Source organism: Sodiomyces alkalinus (assembly GCF_003711515.1).
Source record: "Sodiomyces alkalinus F11 unplaced genomic scaffold SODALscaffold_11, whole genome shotgun sequence".
Taxonomy (NCBI): Eukaryota; Fungi; Ascomycota; class Sordariomycetes; order Glomerellales; family Plectosphaerellaceae; genus Sodiomyces; species Sodiomyces alkalinus.
The window spans coordinates 744,298-757,902 of NW_021167089.1; the positions used below are offsets into that span (position 1 = coordinate 744,298).

At 54.3% G+C, this 13,605-nt stretch overlaps 5 protein-coding genes across 5 annotated transcripts in view; 2 read left to right on the forward strand and 3 right to left on the reverse strand.

The window, feature by feature from the left end:
- Window positions 1-188: 188 nt before the first annotated feature.
- On the forward strand, window positions 189-1,021 carry SODALDRAFT_320769 (Pre-mRNA-splicing factor ISY1; the record flags this gene model as incomplete). The annotated part of the gene is made up of 2 exons (XM_028609561.1): window positions 189-191; window positions 284-1,021. The coding sequence occupies 2 exons, from the start codon at window positions 189-191 to the stop codon at window positions 1,019-1,021; spliced, it is 741 nt and encodes a 246-aa protein (XP_028463249.1).
- Window positions 1,022-2,063: 1,042 nt separating this feature from the next.
- Window positions 2,064-4,874, reverse strand: SODALDRAFT_283888 (N-acetyl-gamma-glutamyl-phosphate reductase; the record flags this gene model as incomplete). The annotated part of the gene is made up of 2 exons (XM_028608437.1): window positions 2,064-2,119; window positions 2,234-4,874. 2 exons carry the CDS (start codon window positions 4,872-4,874, stop codon window positions 2,064-2,066), a joined length of 2,697 nt encoding a protein of 898 aa, XP_028463250.1.
- A 1,717-nt stretch (window positions 4,875-6,591) lies between these two features.
- On the reverse strand, window positions 6,592-7,450 carry SODALDRAFT_337441 (synaptobrevin; the record flags this gene model as incomplete). Its single annotated transcript, XM_028612686.1, has 3 exons — window positions 6,592-6,608; window positions 6,683-6,914; window positions 7,346-7,450. The coding sequence occupies 3 exons, from the start codon at window positions 7,448-7,450 to the stop codon at window positions 6,592-6,594; spliced, it is 354 nt and encodes a 117-aa protein (XP_028463251.1).
- Window positions 7,451-9,152: 1,702 nt separating this feature from the next.
- SODALDRAFT_66296 (hypothetical protein) lies at window positions 9,153-11,363 on the forward strand. Its single transcript, XM_028615568.1, has 3 exons — window positions 9,153-9,407; window positions 9,476-9,583; window positions 9,650-11,363. The coding sequence occupies exons 1-3, from the start codon at window positions 9,275-9,277 to the stop codon at window positions 11,251-11,253; spliced, it is 1,845 nt and encodes a 614-aa protein (XP_028463252.1). The 5' UTR covers window positions 9,153-9,274; the 3' UTR covers window positions 11,254-11,363.
- A 1,998-nt stretch (window positions 11,364-13,361) lies between these two features.
- SODALDRAFT_337443 (hypothetical protein) overlaps window positions 13,362-13,605 on the reverse strand; it is a gene marked incomplete at both ends in the record, with an annotated part of 1,618 nt that continues 1,374 nt past the window's right edge. Inside the window, one exon of the mRNA XM_028612687.1 lies at window positions 13,362-13,498. Coding sequence (XP_028463253.1) covers window positions 13,362-13,498 — 137 coding nt within the window. The remainder of the gene's footprint in view (window positions 13,499-13,605) is intronic.

The window sequence follows — 13,605 nt, forward strand, 5'->3', positions numbered from 1 at the left end:
ATGCACGGGCCAATTCAATCAAGCTGCTTCATTCGCCTCGGTGACAATTCCGTTACTTTGCTACCTACAAGGCCGATCAGGACTGACATCTCGTGCTTTTGCGCCCCAGACCATTAAAGCAACTGGTGTCCCGTCCCCATAGAACCTCAGAAAGGCATCATTTCAGTTGCCCTCGTCGAACCGTCAAGATGGTACGTTTGCTACGACACCTTGCTTCCCATGATGGTCGCCGAGGAAAAGAAAATACTAGAATACTGACAATGCCTTTCTCTTTCCCTCGCAGGCGCGAAACTCGGAGAAAGCCCAGTCGATGCTCTTCCGCTTCCGCGAAGCGCAAGCGGCGGACCTGGGCATCATCGACGCGGGCCGCACCCGCCGCCCCAAGGCGATCACCGAAATCGACTCGATCCCCGTGGCCGAGAAATGGCGAGGCCAGGTCCTCAAAGAGATCTCGCGCAAGGTGTCCAAGATCCAGGACTCGGCCCTAAGCGACTACCAGATCCGCGACCTCAACGACGAGATCAACCGCCTCATGCGGGAGAAACACATGTGGGAGGTGCAGATACGGAACCTCGGCGGCCCCAACTACATGCGCGGCGGCGCCCGCGTGTACGACGAAGCAGGTCGCGAGATCCCCGGCGGAGGCAAAGGGTACCGCTATTTCGGTCGCGCGAAGGAACTACCCGGTGTGAAGGAGCTCTTCGAGGCGGCCCAAGCGCAGGCGGGCGAGAAGAAGGGACCGGACAAGTCCGAGTTTCGGCGACCGAACGTCGACGCCGCATATTATGGCTACGCCCCCGGAGAAGAGGACGAAGAACTCCTGGCGTACGAAGCGCAGAAGGAGAAGGAGGCATTCGAGAACATGCTCAGGAACGGGCCGGGCAAAAAAGAACCCCCACCAGGCTGGGAGCCGTTGCCGGGAGACGCAGGAGATGGTAATACTTGGGTGATTCCAACCATGGAGGAGGTGCAGCAGGAGCTCATCGAGCGGAGGAGAAAGCGGTTGTTGGAGCAGATCTAAAGGCCTCGTTACGACTCCATTGTCCGATTTCCCATCCCTCGCTCTCTGTTTCTCGAAGAAACGAAACGACCATTAACGACCAAGCTCCTCCCGCCGTGACTTTCAGTGTCGAAACATCGAGAGGACGCAGACACCATGACCCTGCGCACCTCAAACATCCAGATAACAAATCACTCTACCACGCAAAATCCTCATACTGGGTTTGAGGCGACTTCTTACAGCAACCAAGACCATGTACCCTCAAACTAGCTGAGGCAGGAGGATTGAGCTCACTCAGCTGGAAGATGAGGCAGGTCGAGATGTAGACCTTCCCAAGCATCACCAAGTGCAGGTCCTCGCAGACTGGGTCTTCTGATGTCCACTGAGGTTACCTCTTTTACTTTTCGGAAAATCTGCAAACACTTTATGTATTCGAGGTCGGAGAAAAGTGTTTGGGTTCTGAAAAGCCGAGCGGAATTCCAGGTTTTAAGGATGCCATGAAGTGGCAGGATGCTTCACTATAGCCGAAACTCCTTACAATATGTACTCTAACTACAGGTACCTACCTACCTACCTAGGTAGACAGCACGATCATTCTTCGTGCCACATCTTGTACTTCACTTCATCGCATTTAGTTCACACAGAGATAGTTCTCTACCCGTCGTAGAAATTCAAAAAAAAAAATCATCTTGTATTGCCCTGCCAGTACCTCACACCTAGTATATACAATGACAGACACCGAGGCCGAAGATCCTCCACATTCGTCGTCGAAAGTCTCGACCAAGACTTTTCCATCCCACCACCATAAGAAAGAACAAAGTCAAAGGATCTTGGAAGGACAAAGAAGAACAATTGTAATCAACGAGACGGAATGGCAGAACCCCCGATACTCGTTTTTTCTTTTTCTTTTGAATCCTCTTCTGCGTTGCACCGCTTTCTCGGCGCCAGAATTCGATCATGCCATGCCGAAGAGATAATAAAAACTGCAAAGTCGAATCAGGGGATGTTAAGTCGTCGACGACGAGGGATATCAGTCCTCCCAAGAGAGAGATCCTGGGGCCCGTTACATGACAGGGATGCCCTCGTACTCGGCATAACCCAGGGCGAGGTTCATGTTTTCTGCAAGGTTCATTAGTTGACTGTGACACCAAAATAACAAGCGGGTGTGAAAAGAAGACGGACGGGAAAAGAAGAAAAGAAGGAACGAAAAAAAGGGGGTGGAGGAAAACGTACGTAGACACTGAGTCGCCGCGCCCTTGAGCAGGTTGTCAATAGTAGAGCAGACCACCACGCGGCGGCCGGAGCTGTGGACCGCAAACCCGCCAATCTCGACACCGTGCTTGTTCATAATGTTCTTCACCAACGGCGCCTCACCGACGACCTTGACAAGCTTCTCGCCCGCGTACCGGTCCTGGTAGATCTGCCGGATGTCGCGCGAGGTCATGGTCTTGTTGAGCGGGATCTGGATCGTCGCGTGGATGCCGCGGAACCAGGAGGCAACGTGCGGCGTAAAGGCCACGTCGCTGCCGAGGCCGTTGCCGATCTCGCGCTCGTGGACGTGATCCGTCAGGCTGTAGGGCATGAGGTTGTCCGCGAGCAGGGTCACGTCGTTCTTGGGCGAGGGCTTGGTGCCGGCCCCGGAGTAGCCCGAGACGCCGAACACGGAAGGGGTTCCGCCCAGGTGCTCCACCAGCGGGGCGATGCCGAGCTGAGCGGCAGTGGCGTAGCAGCCAGGGTTGGAAATCTGGGTGGCCTTGTAGATTTCCGATCGCTTCGTGAGCTCGGGGAGACCATAGGTCCAGGTGTCGTCAAAGCGGTAGTCGGCCGACAGGTCGACAACGACGCTCCTGCGGTCGGCCCCGTTCTTCCGCGCCTCGTGGATGGCCTCAATATAAGGCTTGCAAACACCGTTGGGGAGAGCCATGACCCAGCAATCGATGGCGCCCTGCTTCTCGAGCTCGCCCACTTGGTCGGGGCTGAGGTTCTCATACGTGACGCTCCGCTTCGTATAGCCTTCCAGCTTCTTGCCCGCCAACTCGCGCGACGAGACGTGACGGAGATCCATGTTAGGGTGGGTGTTGAGAAGGTCAATGAGCGCCTGGCCGGTATAGCCACGGGCACCGATCAGGCCGACCCGAGAGGGGACGTCGTTCGAGGCGTTCTTCTTGCCCAGTGGAGGGTTGGGGTTGGTCGTGGTAGAATAGGCCCGGTTGGCAGACCCGACGATCGAAGGGGCCACTGCGGTCCCCCTTCCCCATTGCGGCCGACGGGCCATTGTAGAGAAGCTGCGGACCTGCGAGGCGTGCGCGTGCAAGTTCCGGCTCGACGTCTGGGCGGCCCGGCGGAGTCGGGCCTCGAGGTTGGAGTCGCCCAGCATGGCCTGGCCGGAGGCCCGGAACTCCTTGGTCAAGCCACCCAATTCTTCCACGCTGTCGATGCCGTACCAGAACAGGACGCTCCCGTCGTTCACAATGCTGCCATCACACTTTCCGAAGAACCATGAAAGGTTCTCATCTTCCTGGCTCACAGTCCAAACCAGCTGGGGATGATCCTTCTTGATAGCGTTGAAGACGTTCTCCGTAACATTGCTCAGCCACCCATTCTTGGTGACGCCCAGAGTCGCGAGGGTAGCATGGGATCGGTCCGGGCCAGGCGGGAGGACGATGGCCAGGCAGTTGTAGGGCTCGTCGTAGTAGGCCTTGAACGGGGTGCCCTTGAGGAAATCGATGTAGCGGTCCACTGTCGCCTCCGCGTCGAGCCCCTCTCGGTTGATCAGCAAGGTCTCCTTGAGTTTTCCGAAGTCGCTAAACTGCGACACCTCGGTGGCCACTTCGATCTTGTCGCCCCGCCGGATGAGGGTGCCCGCACCGGAGTCGGTGAAGAGCTCCTTCTGCAGATCGCTGGGATGGATAATCGCAACGCTGGAAGACCGGGGCAGGGTGTCGAGGAGCTCCTTAATCTCCTTGATCTTCAGGCGGGTGCCGTACCGGCACCACGACTGCGACATGAGCTGGTCGTACTCCTCGTCGAGGTTGATGTGGGAGATCTTCTCGCCCGTCTCGCCATTGAACAGGCCACCCTTCTCGGACAGGTAGACGACCTTCAAGGGCTCCAAGGCGCGGGCGAGCTCGGCAGCCGCGACGTCGGCGTTGACGTTGAGGATCTGACCCTCGGGCGTCTCGGCCATGGACGTCAGGATGGGAACGTAGCCTTGCTGGATGGACTGCTCGATGGGCTCCTTGTTGACCTTGGTGATCTGGCCAACCAGATTCCACTTTTCCTTATCGAGGTAGTCGGCAGTGAGAGTCCAGGTGAGAGGGCGGGTATGGACGCCCAGGCTCTCCAGTTTGTTGACGAGCTTCATGTTCTCCTCCAGGAACAGCCGGCGGGCGACAGTCAGGGTCTTGGGGTCGGTGACACGGATGCCCTCCTCGAACTCAGGCTCGACGCCGGCTTCCTCGAGCAGGCGATTCAGCTGGGGCCCAGCGCCATGGACGATGACGGGATAAAGGCCGACCTCGTAGAGGAAGGCAATATTCTCGCAGAGCTCGTCGAGGTAATCGGTGAGGATGGCGCCGCCGACCTTGATGACAGCGAACTTTTGAGATGAGACGGAGGTGAAGTAGGAGAGGTACTGTTGGCCCTCGCGTCGGCTACCGATCTGGCTTAGCGTTCGGATGATAATGGCTCGGGTACGATCGCTCGAGGCCTCCTTGGAACGAGCGGAGGTCGTCGAGAGGGCGCGGACGGCAGCCAGTGGCAACGATCCGGCGCGAGGCGCCAGGCGGGAGCCGGTCAGGGCTTGTCGATGCCGGGCTCGGGGTACGACCCTGCGAGCACCAGCCCGAACGACGGCAGAGCCAACCGCAAGCATGGTAGCTGGAACTGAAGAGACTGAGAGATTAGTCCCAAGCACGCAACTATCGTGAGAGCAGCGACGTGGTCGAGGGTACTGAAAGATTCGAAAGCAAGGGATCCGAGGGAAGAAAAGGCTGTCAAGGCCAGGTGAGTGTTATGTGTCATGTAATTACCTGCTGGAGCTATGAATCACAAAAGATCCACGACCTGGGGATGGGATGGTTGTGGGACGTCCGAGAACCGGGGCAGCAACGACTATCTCCTCCCCCAGCGTGCTGGCTGGCAACGCCCAGGAATTAATTGAGTACCGGAAAAATATCCAACTGATGGCTAGTAGGGAGGACGATTATTGATAATTGAGAGGGAATGTGAGGCGTGAGTCTACTGTTTTCTTTTTTCAACGACTTTTTGTTTCTGTCTCTTTTTTTCTTCTTCTTTTTTCTTACTTTCTTTTCTTTTCGTTTCTTTTTTCCTTTTTTTTTGAGGCCAGCGATTGCCAGGGACGACGCTAGGTACCACTACTTTTGTGAACGTTGGTCTCGGGCCTAAATGTACCTGCTCTGACTGACTCGTGGGAGGGGGAGCCCTGTGTAATTAATACCTACAACGTACCTACTACGAATTGACCAGTGGGCGACGAGAAATGCTTGTTGTTCCGGGGGAGATCGGCCCGCTCTGGAAAAATTCGACAACTTTAGTCACCTGGACCGCTGAACCTAATAAGGTGTGTGAAACTTGCCCGATGCCGGAAAGGTCTCAACGCCAGAGAAACCGTGGCAAAAATACAGAGCTTAGTCACCAGACTCAACTATACCTTACTGGGTTTGTCCTCTTATAACCCCTCCGGGTCTTCCCCTCGCATCTTGTTCTTTGTTGTAATTACTTCGTATTTGTAGGTTCGAATTCCATACATCTGGGGAGTCTAAAGATGGTTCTTCCATGTGTTCTCTTTCTTCTTCAATACTCGGATTTCTTCTCGTAAATTTTAGCATCTATATCGGGATGCACTCCCTAGCCGATTCAGACAATGCTCGGGTCTTCTCCACGCCTTGCTCAAAATCGTCAAACCACGGACTTGACCCAGAAATTGTCTCACGGCATCGATCTTGGGAAGATTTTGAGAAGCAATCGAATATTGTTCGACAAGATCCCTGACAAGATACTAGTGTATAAAGTTTCTCAACAAAACAAGCTGTAGCAGAACCGAACAGCACTATCAGTGCAAACCCATGCCACGGTAGGTGTTAATTAGTGGGAAAGAACGCCCGCCATCCATCACACATACAAAGCAGAGAACCATCCGCTGCTGACCGTCCTATCAGAGGTCCACGAGGAGGTCCTCCACCGCGAAAGCCCTGTCGCGATTGGAACCAAACCAAAAGGGCCGTCGCTTAACAGAGAAGGGGAAAAAAACAACTGTGTGCTTCATAGTCGGACCAACTCCAGCAGGACCACTTAGGAGAACCCCCATTCCATAACTGTGATCCTGACCCGCCAAAAGCTTCTTCCCACCCGGCAAGTCCGACATTTCCGCCACCTTTGCCAAAGAACTGAAGCACGCGCACAAAGGCGGTCATGTCGCATGTCGTATAGCTATTGTTTGGCAAATGATAGAAGGGGCAACCAGGAGCACGCAAGGTACAAACGCGATTTCGTTTACGTCATAGGATGCCTAGACGCCCGACTGGGTCGTGAACGGGGAAGAAAACAAGACGCCCAGACGGATGGCTCCTTTAGCGAGTCGCGACGACTAATAACAACTAGAGTTAGCACGAAACCTAGAAGAGAAAACGGGAAACGGAATAAAATCAGGGCGTCGCATACCGGCAGGGATGATAATGATACATAGGAGGATGATGATGCCAATAATGAGGCATACACGCATCTTCATGTCCTTCCACCACATCTGCTTACGGACGCGGTTGGCACCGCGACGGAAGCCCTGAGCCGACACAGCCAGGTTATCCGTCTTGTCTTGCAGGGCATCCAGGCGCTCGCCTCTTTGCGACACCTTGTTGATGTTCTCCCGCATGACACCAACCGTATCGTCGATTTGCTATGGACGGGGAGATGTGTTAGCATGGTGTTCAGGCCAGACCAGCCGGTTGTTGAAAGTCCAATCGCTCGTGCCCGTTTTTATCCCATCAAGGCTGCCCCCGCCGGACTTGTAATTTGGTGAGATTCTGATGGCGAAGACATCATCGTGGCGTTGCCCGGTCTGGTCGTGGTCGAGAAGTGGATAAAGCGGCGTCGAGATGCGTTTTCGAAAATGGAAAACCCGACCCAGAGACGTCGGAGATGAATAACTGCAATGAGAACTGCTGTACATACAGCACAGCGATGCCGAGCGAAGGCGCAGAGGATGGCAGGGCGATATTTGGCCGTCCGGAAGGAAGTGTCGTCTCCCGTCATACGTTGGCCGGACGGACTTGAGACGAGCCCATATCGACAGGAGAAAGGGTAAAAACGAAAATGGCGTCAACTTACAGCTTGGAGAGCTTGTGTGCGCGTGTTGCCGCCGGCTTGATGGCTATCCCCAGCGCCAGACTGGCCGCTGGGGATGTAAGGGTCGTAGGGAGCGTCCTCGGGCATGATGTAGGTAGGTTGCTGGGGTGATTTTGGTGGTTAAGGGACTTGAATCTCGGCCTTGCGCGAGGCGACTGGGTCGGAAGAAAGCGGTCGTTTAGTGTGTCTATGCTTCTTCGTCGTTGCGTGTGGAAAAAAATAGCGGATGACGGTTTTGAAAAGATTCGTGGATGCTGTGCTGGCGATGGAGGAGCAAAAGGAGGTTGTAGGTCATGTAACGGTGAATCAGGATCTGGGAGGAAGGAGACGGAAGATGGAGAGGGCCAAATCAGTTGGTTGAGTTTGGTTGGCCAGGGTAGTGAGATAACTGGGTCCACTCGTAAATGCGACGTCCGGAGATGGAGATGAAGAGCGACGAAACAAAGATCAGACTTGGACCTGCCACGCAATCCGGAGGTACGTAGCCCGTCGACCTAGTGAAGTACCTCCCCATCTTACGAAAGCATTCCACCGCAACGTGCTACGGCCAAAGGGAGGATGGAGATTGAATAGGTATAATGGATGTATTATTTCTGTTATATTCTGTATAACGTAGCTACCGGCACCAGAAGCCTACCTTATGAAACTCTGCAGTTGCCCCTATCCGCACTGAGTACGGAATACGGAGGATACTAATTGTGGTAGGTACCTAGAAGATATCAACGAAGTACTTCGTAGTGTACAGACCAACATGTTCGCGACAACTTGAGGCAGTGCACGTACACTGTGCACAATGAATGTCGGCGTCTTTGTTGACAGGACAGCTGGAGACCGGACAGGCGCTGGAGTGGCTGGGGTGTTTGAAACACAAAAGTCAGGTCGACTTCTTGTGTGGCTGGGTACGAAATGCTAACTACCTTAGTCCTCAGTCCTGTGTACCTACGCCGAATGTATTCGTGTGTCCATGTCCGTTTGGACGGATAATTACGACGAGTCTGGCTACCTTATACGGCAGCCTCACGGTCGATTAGCTCTTGTTTGTAGCTTCTACCCTTGTATGTGTAGGTAAGGTAGGCAAGGGCATCATCCTTGATCCTGTGGGAATCTGTGGTGTCAGCTCCAACTACCGCCCCGTAATCTCGTGTGCGAAAAGATCTCCAGGACAGACACTGCCAACCAATCTCAACAAAATAAGGTAAGGTAAGGTAAGGTACCTACCTATCGAGTACGGATTTGTTGTATCACCTAACGGTACCTTAGGCGTGACATTTCATACGCCCAACACTCGCGAACTGAGAGCTCGAATGACAGGTACGTGTGTACTCAGTCAACGGTATCCGAACCTCTGTACTTCGTACCTTGCATGATCTACTTGACCTCATCACTTTCCATCTCTCGCACGAAAAGGGAAGGAGAACCCAGGCCTGCCTGCCCTGCGGTACAAATGAATGATTGATGCCTTTGCCAGTCTCCAAAGTACTGTACCTCACCTCGGTTCTCTTACCCCCAGCTTGACACCGGCTTCTAACTCAATCCCATCCTATGCCCGCCCCCGCCCGGCCCTATTCGGCCGACCCGGCTTGATAATGGCGTCCAGGTCGTGCTCGTTTTCATCACCGAGTTTACTGATTACTATAGTCCATCCGTATAGTACAGTAAGGCAGCATAGTGTTCGCAATTAGCCACTCCCCTGGTCCATCATTCGTTCGCTCGCCCTAGAAGCTCGACTTGATTCTTGACCCTGAATCGCTTCCTCATGTTGTCCTCGGGTCTCTGTCGCCGCCGACTGCCCCAAAAAAGTCACATAATCCTTCTCTTTTTACTCTCTCCCTCCCCCTTTCCCTCTATTCGTTCTCCTACCGACGTTCCCCGCCTCTCCACTCTCGAATCTATGACAACCGGGGGACAAAAATGCACTCCACACAGATCATGATCTCTTTGTGGGGTCAGCCAAGATGTTTTCTCTCTCGGCTGCTCGCCGTCCTGCTCCTTGTCGCCAACAATGGCTTCACCGTCGCCTACGACCTGGACCCATCCTCGCCTGGTACGTACAGTGTCTTATCATATATTGTTCAACGAGTGTGCTGACTGTTCCTGCTCCGTGTACGCCAGACTCGGTCAGATCCGTTTCCCGTTCCATCGCCGAGGACCTCATGTCCCTGTATCACGGTCACAGACCGGGTCAAACCCCGGGCTTGCTTCCGGACCCCCCGTACTACTGTAGGTTCTTCCCCGCCCGCTCCAATTTCTCGCGTTTCCTCTTCCCTCAAGCTCACACACTTGCAGGGTGGGAAGCTGGCGCGCTCATGGGCGCCATGATTGATTATTGGTATTACACGGGTGATGGTCAGTGGAACGACCGTGTTATCCAAGGCCTGATGCACCAAGTCGGCGATAATGCGGACTACATGCCCAAAAACCAGACCTTGACCGAGGGCAACGACGATCAGGGATTCTGGGGCCTCGCCGTCATGTCCGCCGCCGAACAACGCTTTCCCGACCCCCCCGAAGGCCAGCCGCATTACCTCGCCCTGGCCCAGGCCGTCTTTAACACACAGGCCGCCCGGTGGGATACAGAACACTGCGGCGGTGGCCTGCGCTGGCAGATTTTCACATGGAACAAGGGGTTCGATTACAAGAACACCATCTCTCAGGGCTGCTTCTTCGCGCTCGCCGCCCGCCTCGCTCTCTACACCGGCAACTCCTCCTACACCGACTGGGCCGAGCGGGCATGGGACTGGACCGTCGCCATCCAATTCATCGACTCGGCGACCTATCGCGTCTTTGACGGCGCCCACACCACCACCAACTGCACAAACATCATCCCTTACCAATGGTCGTACAACGCCGGCGTCTTCATCAACGGCGCCTCCGCCATGTACAACCTCACGGGCTCCCAGGTTTGGCGCGAGCGCCTGGATGGTCTAGTCGCCGCCGCCGACGTCTTCTTCGTCGGTCCGAACAAAGACATCATGCAGGAGGTCGCCTGCGAAACCGTCCAGCTCTGCGACATTGATCAACAATCGTTCAAAGCCTATCTTTCCCGCTGGCTCGCCGCTACGACCAAGTGGGCTCCCCATCTCGCCGATCACATCATGCCCAAGCTCCGCGCCTCCTCCATCGCCGCTGCGTCAACCTGCGTCGGCGGTGACAACGGTCGCATGTGCGGTCTCAGATGGACCGAGGAGGGTAAGTGGGACGGCATCCAGGGCGTCGGCCCCCAGATGATGGCCATGCAGGTCACCCTCGCGAACCTTGTCGCCTCCCGTCCTGACGCCGTGACCATGCGCACTGGCGGCACGAGCCAGGGCGACCCGGCGGCTGGCAGCGCAGACATAGGCCGCACCGAGCCCGAAGGCATGGAGTTGGCAGCCATTACGACGAAGGACCGCGTGGGGGCCGCCATTCTCACTACGCTCATTGTAATGGGCCTTGTCGCCATCCTGATCTGGCTGTTCCTGGACGAGACCTCCGAGAAGCCCGTCAAACAGCGGTTCTTCGAGTTCCGCAAGCAGGTTACCAGCACCAGAGGGCTTGCGGCGGCGTTTAGCTTGGGAGGTAGAGTTTTCGAAGCCGACGAGAAAGGCAAAGGCCCCGAGTTACCGTCATCGGGGGCGGCCAGCGACGAAGATGCGGCAGTTCGAGCGCCTCCGCGCAGCGCGAGTGGTGTTGTGGCCCCTCTACCGGTAGCAAGGGAGATGCAGAGTGAGAGCCATCAGGTTCCGGTCCCCATTCGCGAGAGACGGGCGAGCGTCATACAGGTCGAGGCTAGCGGGAGTGGAAGCAGGAGCACCAGCAACGACGATCCCGCCACATCCCAGGCAACAACCAAAGTTCAGCGGTTTGCGAAAAGGCTTAATATGAGGGATCGCGGCAGGACGGGGCCATAGTCTGGTCTCCCGTTGTATTCCCCTTAAAGTATATAGAGGAGAATCATGGAACGATAGGGAGTCGAAATGATCGGGTTACGCTAGGGACAGGGTGGACATTGGGCCATGTCGTCTTCGTCTTACATCGGGTGCAGGTATTGTCTCTCTGGTCTCCAGTTTTGCTAGGTTCGGGCGCATGTGGCTTCATGAAGGAACACGTTGATTCTAAAATCGGGCCAGGTCATTCTTGGGTTGAGTCAGGTCGGGTCTGTTTTAGGATGCATTCATTGCCTGGTGTTTCTCGGTACTGGAGGCAAGAAAGGGGGAAACTTTGGATATAAAGGAGTTCCAATTGATTTTTTCTTGTGAGCCATCTCTTCAGAGATGCTGTTCTGCACCAAGGAAACATTGTTTCATGATTGATATCCCGTTTGAAGTGCTCCTTTCTTGCCAGGCAATCCGCGCTGGAGGGAGCCCCGTCCCCCCTTTTCTTCTCTTCTCTCCCTTTGGTTCCTCCATCGCTGTATCTTCGTCGGCCGACCACGGTGACGGCGTTTGATAGGCACATTTCCAAACCAAATAATGACAGACATCACCGGAATGGACTTCTAAACTCGCTGAAACGGTAGGGTACCTGTATGGGCTTCTGAGAGGTGTCCTTGTTCAGGTTTGGCATTAATGAAAGATTTTCCGCCCTGACTTCCCCTGATTTCCCGACTATTGTCATATCATTGTTAATAGGTAATGAATTCCCGCGTTGATGATGGGTGAATGGCAGCTTGCACTCCATTGAAGACGATGGGATGAATGTTCAAGGCAAGTCATAGATACTATTTTCAGTGCCCTGCGCTCTGTTGTCTCTGGGTATCTCTCCCCCCTATTTTACTCGCTTCTTTTCAGTTTTGGGTTGGACACCTCAAGGTAAATACTTCATCAGCACAGGTATTTAAGCCAGGTTCTGCCATCATCGAAGGTCAATGCCAATGGCCTTTCCTTTCAGAACAAAATTAGGCCAATCGACCCTCAGCTTTCCTTTCAGAACAAAATTAGGCCAATCGACCCTCAGCTTTCCTTTCAATCACTTGCCTTCATCCCCGATAACCCCTAAAACGACCCGAGAAAATCTCTACAACCGTGGAGAGATCAAGACCTCGAGGATGACTACCACATTCATGCGGAAGACTGCCGCTGTTCGGCCTGGGGGAAAGGTATATTTTGCTGATAGGAAGATCGAGACAAGTGTAGGGCTTTTTTGGGCTGCTCAGAACATCGGCGCAGTAAGAACCTCTTTTTCCACCCTCTCTTCGCTCCGTCTGCTGTATCAGGTGCTGACTTTGTTCGTGGCTGGAAATTCAAAGCGTGTCGATGGGGTTGCTATTACCAGTGCTCTTCAGAATATCGAAGCAGTAAGCATCCATCTCCCTCTCCTCTTCGCTCCGTTTGCGGCTCCATCGCAAATGCTGACTTTGTCTGTGATTGCAAAAACTGAAGACACTGGATGGTTCTTCTGTTGCCGGCGTCGTCACCTGTGATGAAGTCCGTAGAATCAAGATGATGCTGCGCACTCCGTATCAAACGCGGCTTGTGCTTCCGAAGATCGACTCCATCCAGAATGATGGCGAATACTTCGATTGAAGGGCCAAGAAGACAGGGGCTGCAGAGTAGACAGTTAATTTGTATGGCCGCGAGACAGGGACAACGATTTTTAAGAAGAGATGGCACCATGGAGTTGAGGATCTGGCTTGCTCTCCTCTGGGTGGAGGTGGCGGGACGACGAAAGGCGAATGGTCTTAACCCCCTTACATTCTGCAGTGTAATTTTGTTAGTTATCGGAAACCATCTCAATAATACATAACATATTAGCATCCCCAGTAAAAACAATCCAGTCAATGACCAACCGTCAACCAGAACCATAGTCGCTACTGCGTTGCACCACAGCTAACCATACAAGCCCGCCAAAAGGGGGAAAGGAACCGCCAAACGCCAGCCAGCCAGCTCATTGTCGCGGTAAGAAAATTCGTGCAGTCCTGTGCTTTCCTGCATGTTTGAGTCTGGTTAGATAATACACCTCTTGGTTATCCTCGCGTAGCTAGGCTCAGTGTAGACATGTAGGGGCCCTCGAGTGAGTCTCAACGCTGATTCCCGCCTCCCTTGGTGGTGTAGCGGCTCCTAAAGGCCTGCGTAATGCTGAATCTGCTGCCCATAGCACCATCCTGCATCTTGCTTGCTATAGCCTCCTCGAGAGCGGACTGCGTTATCGAAGCATCTGCATCTCCCCGAAATCGTCAGTGAATGCGCCGCAGAAACAGACGACATATAGATAGGCAAGAGCCAGTAATAAGTTGGGAAACCTAGAGCATGGAAAAAAAGGGG